This window comes from Parasteatoda tepidariorum, chromosome 7 (genome assembly GCF_982258835.1).
Source record: "Parasteatoda tepidariorum strain Cologne lab strain chromosome 7, Ptep-v5.0, whole genome shotgun sequence".
Classification (NCBI taxonomy): domain Eukaryota; kingdom Metazoa; phylum Arthropoda; class Arachnida; order Araneae; family Theridiidae; genus Parasteatoda; species Parasteatoda tepidariorum.
In genome coordinates, this window is record NC_141761.1 from 39,059,741 (window position 1) to 39,075,135 (window position 15,395).

At 26.1% G+C, this 15,395-nt stretch overlaps 1 protein-coding gene across 1 annotated transcript in view; it reads right to left on the minus strand.

The window, feature by feature from the left end:
• LOC107447044 (uncharacterized) overlaps positions 1-15,395 on the minus strand; it is a 210,312-nt gene that overhangs the window by 50,419 nt on the left and 144,498 nt on the right. The window contains exons 126-143 of the mRNA XM_087167704.1: positions 15,195-15,227; positions 12,585-12,620; positions 12,431-12,478; positions 11,311-11,346; positions 10,449-10,484; positions 10,286-10,333; positions 9,792-9,827; positions 8,941-8,976; positions 8,765-8,812; positions 8,101-8,136; positions 7,232-7,267; positions 7,080-7,127; positions 5,389-5,424; positions 4,472-4,507; positions 4,311-4,358; positions 4,165-4,200; positions 1,722-1,757; positions 1,564-1,611 (exon numbers count right to left, since the gene is read on the minus strand). Of these exons, the coding sequence (XP_087023830.1) occupies positions 1,564-1,611; positions 1,722-1,757; positions 4,165-4,200; positions 4,311-4,358; positions 4,472-4,507; positions 5,389-5,424; positions 7,080-7,127; positions 7,232-7,267; positions 8,101-8,136; positions 8,765-8,812; positions 8,941-8,976; positions 9,792-9,827; positions 10,286-10,333; positions 10,449-10,484; positions 11,311-11,346; positions 12,431-12,478; positions 12,585-12,620; positions 15,195-15,227 (717 nt within the window). The remainder of the gene's footprint in view (positions 1-1,563; positions 1,612-1,721; positions 1,758-4,164; positions 4,201-4,310; positions 4,359-4,471; positions 4,508-5,388; positions 5,425-7,079; positions 7,128-7,231; positions 7,268-8,100; positions 8,137-8,764; positions 8,813-8,940; positions 8,977-9,791; positions 9,828-10,285; positions 10,334-10,448; positions 10,485-11,310; positions 11,347-12,430; positions 12,479-12,584; positions 12,621-15,194; positions 15,228-15,395) is intronic.

A 15,395-nucleotide genomic window follows, 5' to 3' on the forward strand; every position in this document is an offset into this window, starting at 1 on the left:
AGCATAACCAAGCATATGAATATTTACGTTAAAAAGTTAAAATCAATCTTAACAGTAATTATTCTTAAATGATATTTAAAATTTAACTAGCAGTTAGCCTGCCAACCAATTTTATTTAACTTTATAAAGCCTATACGAAAGATTTCTGCTTTTCAAGGCATTTCTTATTTTTATTATTTATACCCAGGAGTTGAGATTAACTTAAACTGATTTATATATTTGTATTCGAATGCATAATTTATGTACGTTAGGGGTATCTATTCGCTGTTAGTACAAAATCTCTCATCTTCTACTTATCAGTTTCAAGGAGCATGTGTTGGCCACTGCTTTTTGTAGCTGTCGCACACAAAAATTAACATCTATGACTAATGAATACAAATTTTAACATCGCCCTGCACTGACTAGCAATAGTTTTCCCATTTAATCTTTTTTCTACTTTGGTATAATTTTTTGCTACTCAAATAAAATTTAGCAACAGTCACAATAACATCTTACTTAGTAATTATCATTCAATTTCATCGCTATTGCACATTCGACGCACCTATGTGTGTTATGGGTAGACGGTGACCTGTGTAAATTAGAACAAGGTGTTGCTCTATTTGTTGGCGAGCTACGATTAATGTCATCAAAAACTTACTTTTTTTATTTTTTATAAACCTTATGATATTATAATTTAAAGGAGATAGGATAAGGAGGAGGATATAAGGGATAATTCAAAGAAGATAAGGGAAGGTTTATGATATAATCCCTTAAAAGAGAATTTAAGATTCCATCAAAAATATGTAAGCAATAAATTATTATTATAAACAGTTGTTATAAGATAAAAATAATTTAGTGTTAGAGTTTAATACAGTTGAAGATCTTGAAATTAAAATTCCTTTTAGACGTATAAAAATAAGCATATTTTTGTTTTACAACGTCCCTTACGGAGAAATCTAACATTTCTTCAAGTTTCGATAACTGGTATTTTTTTATATATCAGTTATTAAACAGCAGGATATCAGCAGGATATTTCTTTTTATCAGCAATCTTTACTTCTGAACTTAAACTATGGATTAGCAAGCTTTTTCTAAAGGTTTCAACGTATTCAAATTTTATTATATTTTGTAAAAATGCTGTTTCCATGACAGCCCGCATCTTAATCTGAAACAATATTTTTCGTTATTGAAATTTCATATTTTTGATACTGTGGCCGAACAATATAACGCCGGAAGAAGGTGATTGTTTAAATAAAAATTTGAAAACTGCAGGAAAAAATGAGATTCTAATTGATGTTCTCGAGTTATTTGCGAACATACTTCTAGACAGACTTTCGCTTTCATGTGTACGGAGAAAAAAATTTAATTGAATTTATATTTAACAACTACAATATACAAAAACAATTTTAAGCCCATTTTTAGAGAAAAAAATTTAAAAATAAAGAAAGTTCCCTGCATGTCACATGTGTTCGGTAGATTTCTATCGTTATTCTTTCCTTTTAAAAATGCTTTTATAAATTTATTTTTATCTTAATTTTAGAGGAAATATTTGAAGTTTAAGGTAATTTCATGAAACATAACTTACCGGCTGCGATATTGCTCAGCAAATCCATTTTTCGAATTTCATTTTCCGCTTTAAGTTAGAAAAAAAATTTTTTTACATGATAAGATGTAATTGTAATAAGAAATCATAAATTAATTGAGGAGATTATTTTTTTTGGTTGGATTCTAAAATATACTTACTAAGATTTCTTACATCATCTAAATGCAACTGAATATCTAAGAAAAGATTAATATTAAAATAAGTTAAATGAGTATTTTATTTAAGGACATGAAATTAAACAAATATTAAGACCATTCATCTTACTTAAATTTATTAATTTATTGGATTTCGTTACTGTTTATTTTTTCCTCTCTTATATGCATAGTATAACAATAATATTATTATTGCAATTCCTAACAATTAATAAAGTATTCGTCTCTCGCAAAAACAAAATAAATTATTCACGCTTAAATAAAACACGATTTTCGTGGAAATTGGCTAGTAAAACTTTGATTCGTTCTGGTTTTAGAGCACATGAACAAAAAATCATAAGTAAGAAAAAAGCTTCAAATAAATTATTTTTCAGTTTAAGGGGCCAGAAATTTACATTGACGGCTAAAAAAAAAATAATGCTATTCTTTGGTTTCCTCACAGAGAAAATAACATTGGAAAATGTTTCTGTTCATATGGCAACGGTTTACCGGAAATTCCGGTTTTCAAAATTATAGTTCTCATTCCTGCACATTTAGCGACAATCACTTCATGGATAGGCCGTTTCATCGACAAATCATTTCATCGACTAGGTCATTTCGTTCACAGGCCATTTTATCAACAGGGTCATTTCATCGACAGGATCTTTTCGTTGACAGGTTCAATTCATCGATAGGATCGGATCGTTTCGCCGATAGGGTCGTTTCGTCGAAAGGATTGTTTCATCGACAGGGTCATTTCGTCAACAGAGTCATTTTGTCGACAGTGTCATTTCATCGACAGGGTCATTTCGAAAACAGGATAATTTCCTTGCCAGAGTTATTTTCAAGACAAGATCATTTCGCAGGCATAGTCATACGCAATTTTGAAACTATTTTTATAATTTGTTTTATGCTTTATCATTTGCACTTCTTTGTGAATTAGTGTATTTGTGTTGAAATTTTTGAAACCTACCCTGAAATAAAATTATTATAATATGTTGTAGTTGGCAAAAAATAAGAATTTTTTTTTTTGAAAATTGACTGCTCCTTTTGGCTTCCATCACGTTGCGAAGCCTTTTTTAAATTTGGTTTCTAGTTGTATTTTACACATTTTTAGTTTTACTTTACTCATTTATTTCCATGATTAATTTTTAATGTGCTATATTGTAACTTAGCATTGCAAAAGCAATTACATTAGCTATTGTGGATGATTCTTGATAAAACAGGTGAATGAAGGTGGAAAATGGCAAGGAAAAAAAAGACAGCATATAATGAATTAGTGAGATATTAAAACCCTTTTCGTTGATCGATCACTTCATTAAAAAGGTAATTTCATTTGTGTAACAGGTGATTTCGGCTGGTAAAAATTCTTTGTTTATAAAAAGAAATTTATACTTTTATAACGTTCCAACACAATAAATAATTCGCATTAATAAAGTTAAAAATCTCGCTAAAAAGCAACAAGCTCTTACAACGATAACAATAGTAGAGATTACAAGGAATTTCATCCGAATAACACAAAAGTTTAAGATTGTTAGCTTGTAAAATCAATTCTTATTTATTACTTCTTATCCCTATGTCAAAATACTTATATTTTCATTTTTCAAATAGAGTTTTATTTTCATATGCAAGCATTCATTTATTTTGTTACGGCTAACAAATAACTATATAAAGAAAATTTTCTTACATTAAATTTAATTTTTTTTTGAAAAACATCGATTTATAAAAGAAAAAAAACCAACCGTGGTGGCATATTGAAGTAGTTTTGACTATACATTTTTTCTTAATGCTGTATAAATTTTCAAAAAATAATAATATTTTAGAAAGAAAAAAAATAGTTTAATCTACTTTTAGAAAATTATCTTTTGGGAGAAACGACTTTATTTGTAAATATTATTATGCAGATATTTTTTTTTATCCCTTGAAGTTATTTTATTTGAAGGGTTCTTCTAACAAGAAGTCAAAACCTCGGAGGTTTAAAATAATCCAAAAGTACTAGATTTTAATTAAAAATTTTATTTTTAAATTTCACAATAAGAGCAATGCTTCTCGTTGACTTATAATTCATGATTAAATCAAGATCAATGAAGAATTTACTAAAGCAGTGATAGTGAAATCAATTAAAAATATAACAATAAAAATAAAATAATACAAATAGATACGAAGTTTTAAAATAACAAGTTTTTAAATGCATGAACAATTAAGGCAACAGTTAGAAATCTACTAACTCCACTTTCAGAGAATTAAGTTTCAATCAGCTTCAAATGAATTTAATTGACTTCTTTAAAATATCCGTTTTTTTAAGATATAATTTTTAGTAAGCTATTTATGCAGCGTCTCTATATTCTTCGTATGCAGATTATATAAAATTAACACGTTTTACATCAGGGCAACTAAATAGCTTACATTCTTAATCAAAATCTAAATGTTTTATGCAATATTTATAACTTACTCTCTTTCGGTAAATCATCTCGTTGCAGTTCCATTGCTGAAATATAAATAAAAGTTTCAGAAGTTATATGCTTGCTTTTTTATTATTAAGATAGTTAAATTTATTTCTCAAATTTTAAGGAAAATTTTCCGAAATTGTGCACTTACCTATTGCAATATTCTTCAATAGTTTCATTTTTTCAATTTCACTTTCCGCTTAAAAAGTTTAAAAAAAATAAAAAAAAAGTATCAAAAAAATTCAGTTTTTCAAAAATACACTGTTTGTGTTAGAGTGTAATGTATTTAAATGAATACCAAGATATACTCACTTTGATTTTTTATTCCATTTAGGTTCAACTGAATGACTAAAACAATATATTGCTTTTAATTTAGGAGCAAAACAAAAATTATAGAGTAAACTGATAAAGCTTCGAAATATTATTTCTTCACAATAATTATCGACTAATAATATGCTTGAGAAAAAAGTTATACGAGCTAGGTTATTTTATGTAATTGATATAAATAGTTTAAATGCTATATAATTAGCCTGAGCTTATGAGCTAAATTTAACTGAAAAAATAATGTTTATCGAAATAAAACTCTCTGAAAATTACATGATATCTAACGGTTTACTTTAATATAATATTTCATAAAATTTGACTACAATAGAAAACACGTATTGATAAAACTAGAAAAGCCTAATGTTTTGATAAACAACGGAATTGTTTATAAAAATTTGTTTAGTTTAATATTTAATGGAACAAAACAAGTTTAAAAAGTTAAAACACATTAACCGTTTTTTTTCCAAACCTAATGGTAATGTAATAATTCTTGGGAAATTATTGCTGCAATTCTATTCGTAAAGAAAATATTTTATCACATAAAAAAGTGAACTAAATCAGAAATGTGACTTAAATGTAAATTAACTTTTAAAATGTAAATTAATTACTTGAAAAGTTTATCACAGATTGGTCATTTTTTTAATTATTAAAATAAACATTTTAATTTTGCTATACAAAACATAAATCTACATTAATATTATTAATTGCTGAAGGCTGAAAAAATTATCGAGTTTTTCACATAAATTTTTATTGATTAAAACTAACCAGAAAAATAATAGCAAATGATTATGTTTAACTGCAATAAATAATTCTTATTCCATATGAATTATTTATTGCAGTTAAAGTTATTAATAAATTGTCATTTCAGCCAAAAATAAGATATGCTTCAAGTATTTATAACTTACTCTCACCAGGTAATTCCTCTCGTTGTAATTGCAAAGCTGTATAAAAAACCCTAAATCAGCAATTTATTTAAAGTTTATTGTTACATGTAGATTAGTGAAAATAACTTTTTGTATGGCAATTTTTTAACGGTCATTTAGTACGACTTGATAAAATTATTTTTTTCGTTTAATTAAGAAATAAACTAACTAGTGCAAAAACATGATTTTATGCAAAATTTTCGAAATTGAGTTTGCTATAAATTTAAAATTCTTGTACTCTTAACTTTCTAAAAATACTTTACTTTTATTTGAACTCCAATTATTTACAAAGTTCTCATAGTTTTTGTGTAAGGTGATAACTGTGGATAAACGAGTGGTTTTGGGTCTTTAAGTTCGTTTATCTCAAAATCAGTTTTTCACTGCCTAAATAAATATCTAAATTTTTTATGAGTATTTAATTTTATAGCACTCATGGTTTTAACTGAAGACTAAGAAAAACAAAAGTGGAACTTCATGCATGTTTTTTTCGTAAAGACAAGCACGGAAATTTTTAAAAATATCCCTTTTCAATTACATTGATCCCTAACTCAGTAGTACACTCCCTTGCTTTTAAGCCAATAGTTCAAAACATAGTTGGTAGCCTTCTAAATAAAATCTTCAAAGGATTTTATGCTTTAGGCGAAAAAATCTTTTTACAGTGTTCAGCGTATACGCAAAAAAAGTCTTATTTTTGCCTAAAAATGGCCATGTAAAAAGAATATAATACTAAAAATAATTTTTTTTGCTACCTTTATAAGTTTTTACACGTAAAACAAATAAACTAGTTAATTAAAATTTTATATTATTATTTAAAAAAAAGTTATCGAAACAAGTCGGATACCTTAAAGTGAAAAAAACAAAGATAACTTATTTCATACTTTTGAGTAAGTTAAGTTCATTAAAAAAAGTGAAAATTTCTAATATTTAAATAAAGAAATATAAAGAAAAAAGTATCATAACTTTCAAAGTGATTCATGGCCATAAATCGTTTTGAATTTGGTGCATTAAAAAATATTTTACGAACAGATGGCTTTAACTTTCTTACTTTTCTTTTTTTTTCTTATGCACATTACTTGTGAATTTCAGTTTGGTTAAGTGTTTTGAGAATGTAGTGTGCTTTAGTTTTGGCAAAAGAATATGTTTTTAAGTAGATTTTTTTATTTTTCCTGTTGTTATTAGTTTAGGTATTTTACTTTTTTTTGTATTTTGTATTCTCTTTTTCTCTCTTCCTGGTCTTCTTGCAAAACCTTTGGAGTACAGAGAGAGAGAGAGCAAATTTTAGACATTTTATCGTGCTCTCTCGATAGAAAAGGTATTGTATTTTTATGACTTCCGAGACAAGTATGATGATGACAAGACTTCCGAGATGATGTCAGCGTCAGTTGTCATTGTATTATAAATTTCATTTCTTTATCATAATTTTAATTTTTTTTTAAAAATTTGATATTGTTTTAAATTTTCTTGTGGAGTTTCTGATTTCTAGCGCAACTTTTCTTTGAAATTGTAGTTTTTAGCTGTTTTTTTACAGGATTTTTTTATTTCTCTATTAACTAGTAAACACTTGTAATTTTGCTCAAGTTCATACATTTACAAAAATCTTAAACATATTTCACACAGTTATCTAAATGATATGTAAAAGGTCAGGAATTTTGCTTCAGTAAACAAATACTTACCTTTCGTGATACTTTTCAATAGGTTCATTTTCTGAATTTCATTTTCAACTTGACATAAGAAAAGTAAAACATTGTTCAGAATATTTAAAACATATTTAGTTGGTTTTTTACAATTTAGGTGAGAAAGATACACATTACAAAAGTATACCTACGTAGATTACTCATTTTATTTAGGTGCAATTCTACAGCTACAAGAGTAAAAAAAATAAATTTAATGACTTTTTTATAGTTAGTTGTAAGCAATCAAATTGATATTTTATAGATAAAAAGCATTTAACGTAACAAGTATTAATATTTTAAATAAAGATGTATTGATTATTGTTTTCAAACTCATCATAATTAGAAATGTGTAATCGAAAAAATTTTAAACGATCATAGGAAAATTTGTTTTTCAATAAATTGGCATTTTTAAATTTTTTAAGCAGTTTTCAAGGATAAGAATAAGTAAACGCTAAATACAAGTAATATAATTTAACACAAAAAATTCAGAAATGAAAGAAAAAAAGTTTGTGCATGTTTTTTCCCCTTTTTTTTAAAATTATTTCTGGGCTGATCCTTTAGACCTTTCTTTATTTATCTGTATGAAATGGAGTTTTCCTGTTTAGGTATTTTTATTCAAAACAGAAAATATTTTATCATATTATATAATATTTATATAATCATAACCACAAATTTTCTTAAAAAAATATAAATTTTATTTGTTAATTTTGTAATTATATTTATTTAGTGATAAAACTTATATCGGGTTTCATGACGAGATAAATTATTATTATTTTATAAAATATTACCTAAAATTTTGAAGTGAAACATAAATTAGCAGTTGTAATTGAGGGTAGATTCAGTTTAGAAATAGAAAAAACAACAGGATTCCATATGAATCAACAATTGTAGATAAAGTTTTTATGACATTTAACTTAGTTAACATAATCTATTATTTAAAAATTAGTTATAAGTTTCTGTTACTTAAATTGCTATTACTTACTTACTATTACTTACGATTATTTAAAAGTTTAATACTTACTCTCTTGAGGTAAATCCTCTCTTTGAAGCTGCAAAGCTGAAATATAAATTGGAAAAAGTCACTAAACATTTTTCATCTAAAATTGTTATGTAGTGCAACTCAACATTGTTTCATTTCCCTTGTTCTGCCAGGCTTAAATATATTTTTAATTATAGAAAAAATTATGTAATTAACTCTTGAGAAATTACTCATTTGAGGTCTTGTGGACATTCGAACATACGTTTACGTTTCTAAATTAAATATTTGTTTATAACAAATTCCTTGACCCTAAAACATTATAGTGCTCTTCATGAATTATTGTTCTTATCAAGAGATTAATATTACTCTAAAACTTATTGCGTTTTACGTAGACTACTTTTATACAGTTTTTTTCTTCTAATCTCACAAAAGCGAGCAATTTATATAACACATCGTTTTTTTAAAAACGAAGGAATATTTTGTGTTGAATCGTTAGATTTATTGTTAAAAAGACACAACAGGCAAAGATCTTGTAAAAATACAGCTTTTATCATCAAATGTTTTTGAAAACTTTTTCGATAATTAACACTAATCTTTTTATTCAAAGAATTCCTAAAAAAATTGCAAATTGTAGCATCAAAAATAATTAAGATACAATTCATAGAAGAGAGTTATCAAATGTATTACCAAAAAAATTCAAACTTACCTTTTTCAATTTTTTTCAACAATTTCATTTGATCAATTTCATTTTCCACTATAATTAGAAAATTAAACATTAATTTTGGACTTTCAGATTTTATTTTTTCGTTTTTTTTTTCTTGGTGATTTTTCAGTGGTGATGGAGTAGGATACATGCTTAATTGATTACCAAAGAATACTTACTTAGATTCTCCATTCCATTTAGGTGCACTTGAATAACTATATGAGAAATAGACGAATTAAGTTATATGAGTTATCTTTTATAATTATTTTAGAATATTCGTATTATCATTTACATTTCAAATTAGTTAGTTGGCATTCACCAATGCTCCAACACCTCGTTTATTCAATTTCAAGGGAAATATGTAAATTTTTAATCTTTTACTTTTCTCTATATTTGTTCCTCTAAAATTTAAACGGAACGTGGAAGCCCAGTGGACGAACCAGAAAATTCCAGTCGGTAGGATACGGGGATCGACCTTCGACTCCATTAAGACCCTCCGAGTACGTACGATATATGTGAGCGTAAAATCTGTGAGATCGAAAATCCTGTGGTCAGTCACTGAGCAATTCCATGTCTACAGTGACCTGAAGAAAATTTCCATCCCTTTCAGATCTAAGTAAATATTTAGGAAGTAGCCTTAAAAAATTGTAATGGCTTGTCTTCGGATAATCCTCAAGGATGTATTGCTATTAGCCTATTTTCCCTCTCTAGTTCGACGTAAATAATGTACATACCAACCTCAAATTTAAACAATCATTTGACTGACCTAACGTTGAAATAATTTACCGATAGTCCGGTAAAACTAATACTGGATTTGGAAGTGATATGAATTACTTCTAATTTAAGTATCAATTTAGAAGCTTAAATCAGAATGTAAATTAAGCAGTGCTAATTGAGTGTAGTTTCAATTCAAACTTAATACAAGTCGCACATTTTCGTATTAATTAAAACGCTTAAATAAAGTTTTTATAGAATTCAATTAGCTTAGCTTAAAACTACTATATGAAAAATTGTTTTGTCTATTACTTACTCTCTTTTGGTAAATCATCTTTTTGTAGTTTCAAAGCTGAAATATATAAAAAAACTATTAATAATTCTTTATATTAAATTCAACTTTATATAAGTCAATATTTTTTTTGTCACCATTGATTCAACAGGTAAAAATAACTTGAGTAATTTCAAGGAAAACTAATATCAGCATAAGAATTAAGCTAGGAAATGAAAATATTCATAAATTCTTCTCTTTATTGAGAAATTAATTTCATTTAGAGGCATAAAATGTTATACTTGGGTCCATTTTCACCGGAGAAATAGTTTTTGCTACAATGTTAAACCTTTTTAGACAATTAATATGAAGAATATACAACTAGTAAAGATTTTTTGAAAGCACATCTTTTGCATCATAAGTTTTTGAAAAATAAGTCCTGTTTGTTTATTCCAAATATTCTTGAAAACATTGTAATATATTGTTCTGAACTTTTCGATATTCAAATCAGCATAACTAGAAAAAAAATCTAGATTTACCTTTATCAATGTTTTTCAACAATTCCATTTTCACAATTTCATTTTCAGCTTGAATTAAAAATAAATAAAAATATGAATAATTCCGAAATAGTATAACTTGTAACATAAAATTCTATTTTGGTGTGTAAGTGATACGTTTAATTTAATACGAAATTGCACTTACTATTATTTTCCATTTTCATTAAGTGTAACTGAATAGCTAAAAGGGAAACACATTACTTGCAATTTAGAAAAAAAAATATGATACACTAATTTCGAAAGTTTAATTACGTTGTATTTTGTTGCATTAAATTATTTGCGATTTGCACATGATATATTAAATAAAAAATTGCACTCGGGAAAATTTGTAATTTTCTTTCTGTTCAGCATCATAAAACTCTTAGGACATAACTAGTTACATGTAAGGTAACTAGAAAAATGCGTAGATTATTATCCTCCATTTATGATAGTATTATATTCAAAAGAAATATAGTAATGATTTAATCGTAACATTTATCTTAACTTAATCTGTACTTTATCCTTACTTTAACTAAATTTATCTCAGTAAATTCAATTTGACGCTTTGTAAACTTTAATAGAAACATATTTTGCTTAGACGTTTACCAAAAATTTAAATTTTGTTGTAGACGTTTTTTTAAAAGATTTTTAAGAAAGATTTTAGAAGAATACCTAAATGAAAATTTTTTAAAATTCGTTATACAAATGTCTTAAGATACATATTTCAGTACTTTGGCACGCTTAACGAATGTTTAAGTAGAGGAGAAAATAAGTTTGATACATGTTTTAATTCTATTTCTACCAAGAGGTCAAAAGTTTATAGCGATTTTCGTCATAAAGGAATTTTTATTTTTAACTTGTTTAAGGGCGAGAGAAATAAAAAGGGCATTGAATTAACTTCTAAGTAATTTTTTTTTGTTCTTTTAAAAAATAATTACTATTGCCGATACTGGTATTTTTGATATTGCTTATAACTATTATCAGAACATTTGTTTTATATAAACAATATTTAAACAAATATAACTTACTCTCCTTTGGTAATTCTTTCCGCTGTAATTCCATTGCTGAAATACGCAAGATAATATTTAAAACTGAATTATTTTAAATGATTTACTTTTTGAAGTGATTTAGTGATTAAAGTGATTTTTTTAAGCGGTTTATATAAAAAACAATGCAATACAGCACATTATATATTTACTTGTCTTGACTGAACTTAGATTTTCGAAATAATTGAAATAACTTTATTATAATAATTTAATTGTTTTGATTCTAAAATATTAGTTTTGATTGAATTTAAAATGAAGTTTGTCCATAAAATACAATTCACCAAAAATAATGTGTATTGTCTCCAGATAAAAAGGAGAAATAATATATTTATTTCTACAAACGAAATATTTTGAAAATACATTTTCATAAATTTTCATTTATCGCAAAAAAAAAGTTGCTGAAAAATGGTTCCACAACATCAACATTAAGATTAACTGACTGGCAAAGGCAAAATTAAATCGATTTTGCCGAAAATAAACCGAAAACTTAAATAAACACATAAAAAGAAAGCTAAAATACTTTTTGAGTAACTCTGAGTATTTAAACCTTTATTTATTTGAATGAATTATATTTTAAGATGAATAAAATTCATTTTCAGAAAGCAAATATTGAATTATCATTTTTGTCGTTGTCATAATTTCTTACATTTCAGAATTTTCTTGCTTTTTAAATGCATTTCTTGGACAACGTTGATATAGAAAAAATTCCTTTCTAAAAATAACTGTTAATTAAAAAATTTAACGCTCATCATATTTCCTGAGAATAAAAAATACTTTTTTCCATTAAAATATTTATTCAATTTAGTTTTATTTTTTTTCACTACAATATCCTACATTACAATATGATAAATATTACAATGTTCCACAATGATATAGGTGCTTTATAAACAAAAATAGAAAATTAAGTCTTTGAATAAAATTCACTACTTCGCTGCTTTTAAATATATTTACAAATGCTTTGTATTTGTAAATATATTTTTCATACTTTTAACTATTTTTTAAATCCAAAAAAAGCTAGAAACATTTAAAAAAATATACGTAAAAATAATCAAAAGATTTTAATGAATCTTTTTTAAGTTTTCTTGATTAAAAAAACACATACCAGTTGCAATATTTTTCAACAATTCCATTTTCTGAACTTCTCTTTCTGCTGTAAATTGGAAAAGGAAAATTAATGTAGACTTTTTAGATAATTTTAATTACGGCAAAAATAATTATTTATGTTTGTAGGAGAGATAATTTCAAAGTAAACATACTTAGATTTTTAATTTCCTCCAGATGCAACTGCACAGCTAAAAGAAAAGAATTGTAGTTATAATACTGCAGAGACAATACATGGATTTTACAATGTATATAACTTAAATGTTGTACAATAATCTCTAATTAATAAGTTATTTACACGCTTGTGATGCCAGAATTGGCATACACATATTTATTTCCTATCTTTTAAAATATCTTTGATTACTTAAGCTGATTTTTTTATTAATAGAATTACATTTAAAAATCAATCAAAAACTTAATCTTTTAAATGAACATAAAATATTTATTTCTTCTCTTCCAGATCAATGTAACGGATACTTTCTTTTTATTTCATTACTAATGCAGACTTATATATTCACTGTCGCCTTTAATCGAAAACAAAAATCTATTTATAACTTTTTATTCTAATTTTCCAACGGCTAAATGTTTCGGTTGCATGGTTGTAATAATTCTCATAATTTTGTTGGCGACTCGTGATCGCCAAGGTGTTCTTTTTAACCCATGTGGACATGCTAGTTGGCTTTGTTTTTGGCTATGATATATTATGATAAATCGCCAAATTTTGGATCTCCTACCCATACTCTTTCTCTGTCCGTTGAGAATAAATATATTCACTTTTAATTTCAAATTGGTGGAGGCTGGGGGCCTTTGGGCCTCCCAGTCTTAATTTTCTAACGGTCAGAAATGTTCTGGCTTTATGATCTCTCAATAGAGAGTATTCTTATTTCATCCCTTTAAGGGATTTCTTATTTTTTGAAGAAATGGCCATTTCATAATTTACAAAATTATGCTTAATAAAATCTAAATTTACATTCAACGATTTGTACATCATTTCCTGGAAACGTTATTGTTTTTATTCATTCAATATAGGCCAAAATGAACATTCATAATTCCACTATACATTAACCACGCCTAATGAAGGAAGCAGCAAAGCTTTCATCATTATAAAACTGGTGCCGTGACCAGGATATTTTTAATTTCTCTCAACTCGGAGAGAAGAGCAAACTTACAATATTATTATTTCTTCCTTTTCGTACAAGTCCTTTTCTTGAGAAAAATAATTTACTTCAGTTTTGTTTGCCTCCATTATTTCAAACTTATATATTTCAGCATGAAAAAAAATCTGAACATTTTATTATGTTCATCTAAAAATTTATACTCAGCATAAAAATCTCTTATTTTTATTTTAAACAATTATTAAATAGTATAAAATAGCTCAGTTTAAAAATTTCACAAAAAGTTGCATTAGTATTTCACAGTAAAAAGTATTTAAATCAAAAAGTAGTATTTTGGTGTGTATTACTTGTATTAAATAACCCTTTTCTTATGCACAGGAAAGTATAAATATATTATCGTATTTCATTTTACATTTAAAAAATTTAGGACTGAGTAACATGTCCAATATTGTTAATAAAAATTATTGTTGTTACATTTTTACAACTTAAAATCCATGTAATCTCTACAGTTGTTCTCAATTTGAAAAAAAAATTATTACCATTGAATTAATTATTCATATACAAAATTTTTGATTAACTAATGCTGAAATTACAGCAAAGTATCACTATTTTCAAATGAAATTTGATAAAAGAAATTTAAACTTTTTTTGAAATTTTAAAATGTTTTGCGAAATTTTTAACCTAATAAATTCAATCACTGTATTTTGCAAAACAGAAAAATATTTGCATTACAAAAATAGAATATTTACAGTTTGTAATTTGCTTTAAAAACTAGTTAAATAACAATTTATTTCATTGTTATTTTACCATGAAACGAAAGAGTCAAATAACCATAAACAATATGGTATTCAAACTGCTAACTGTACGAAAGCCATTTTACTTAATACGGTAATCATTCAGCCTAATACGCTTTAACAACCAGAATTTTATTCTACCAACTAGGCCCACCTTTTGAAGTCACTTAGTTCCTTGCACCTGAGCTCATATTATAGTCGAGAGGGCTAATCTGTAAATCATCGTACCGACAGAACGGGGTTCGAGTCCCTGCGTTGACACCAAAATATTTCCTCCATTCCACTCAACACATGAAGAGATTCCAAATTCCTGTACTCTCCCGTATAGGATCCTAAACGTTTAAAGTTCGATTCTCTCATTCAGTCATGCAGTAGATAAGAAGGCTGCTTATCACAAAAAAGCCTAGTATATCCCCTCTCTTACGATGGATGAATCAAACAAATGAGCTAATTAAATGACGATCCTCCACTCATTTTATAGAACTCAATCTAATCAATCTCAAATATGAAGTTAAATACGGTTTATATACCATGCTAGTTGTAAATGGTTGAAAACCATATAATTTTTTAATCATACTAGATGTCAACGGTTTCGAAACTGTAAAAGTAGAAAGAGTTCCTTACGGTCAATTGGATGGGCAGACTGGTGCCAGTTATTTACCGTAAATTTAAGGTGAACAGCGTGTCTTTAATTTCTCTTAATCCTATTTTCTGTTTTTTATCAAGTTTAATATCTAAAGTTTTCGAAAATTGTTAGTTTGTTTTCTAAAGTTTTAAAAAATTGTTTACTTGTTAAACTAATAAAGTTATTTTAAAACAATTCCCTTGAAAGTAGTTATAAATATTTATTACTTACTTTCAGTTGGTAATTTTTGTTGTAAATGCTTATCTGAAAAATAGTTAACATAGTATGAAGTATGTTTATTTTTCATCATCTGATAAAAAATTTAAATTTAGATTTTTCCAATAAATTTAAATGAATTTTTGTATAATAGTGCAACCAGTAAAATTTCTCTGAAACCACAGTAAACATTGTTATCACAGTAAATATAAAACA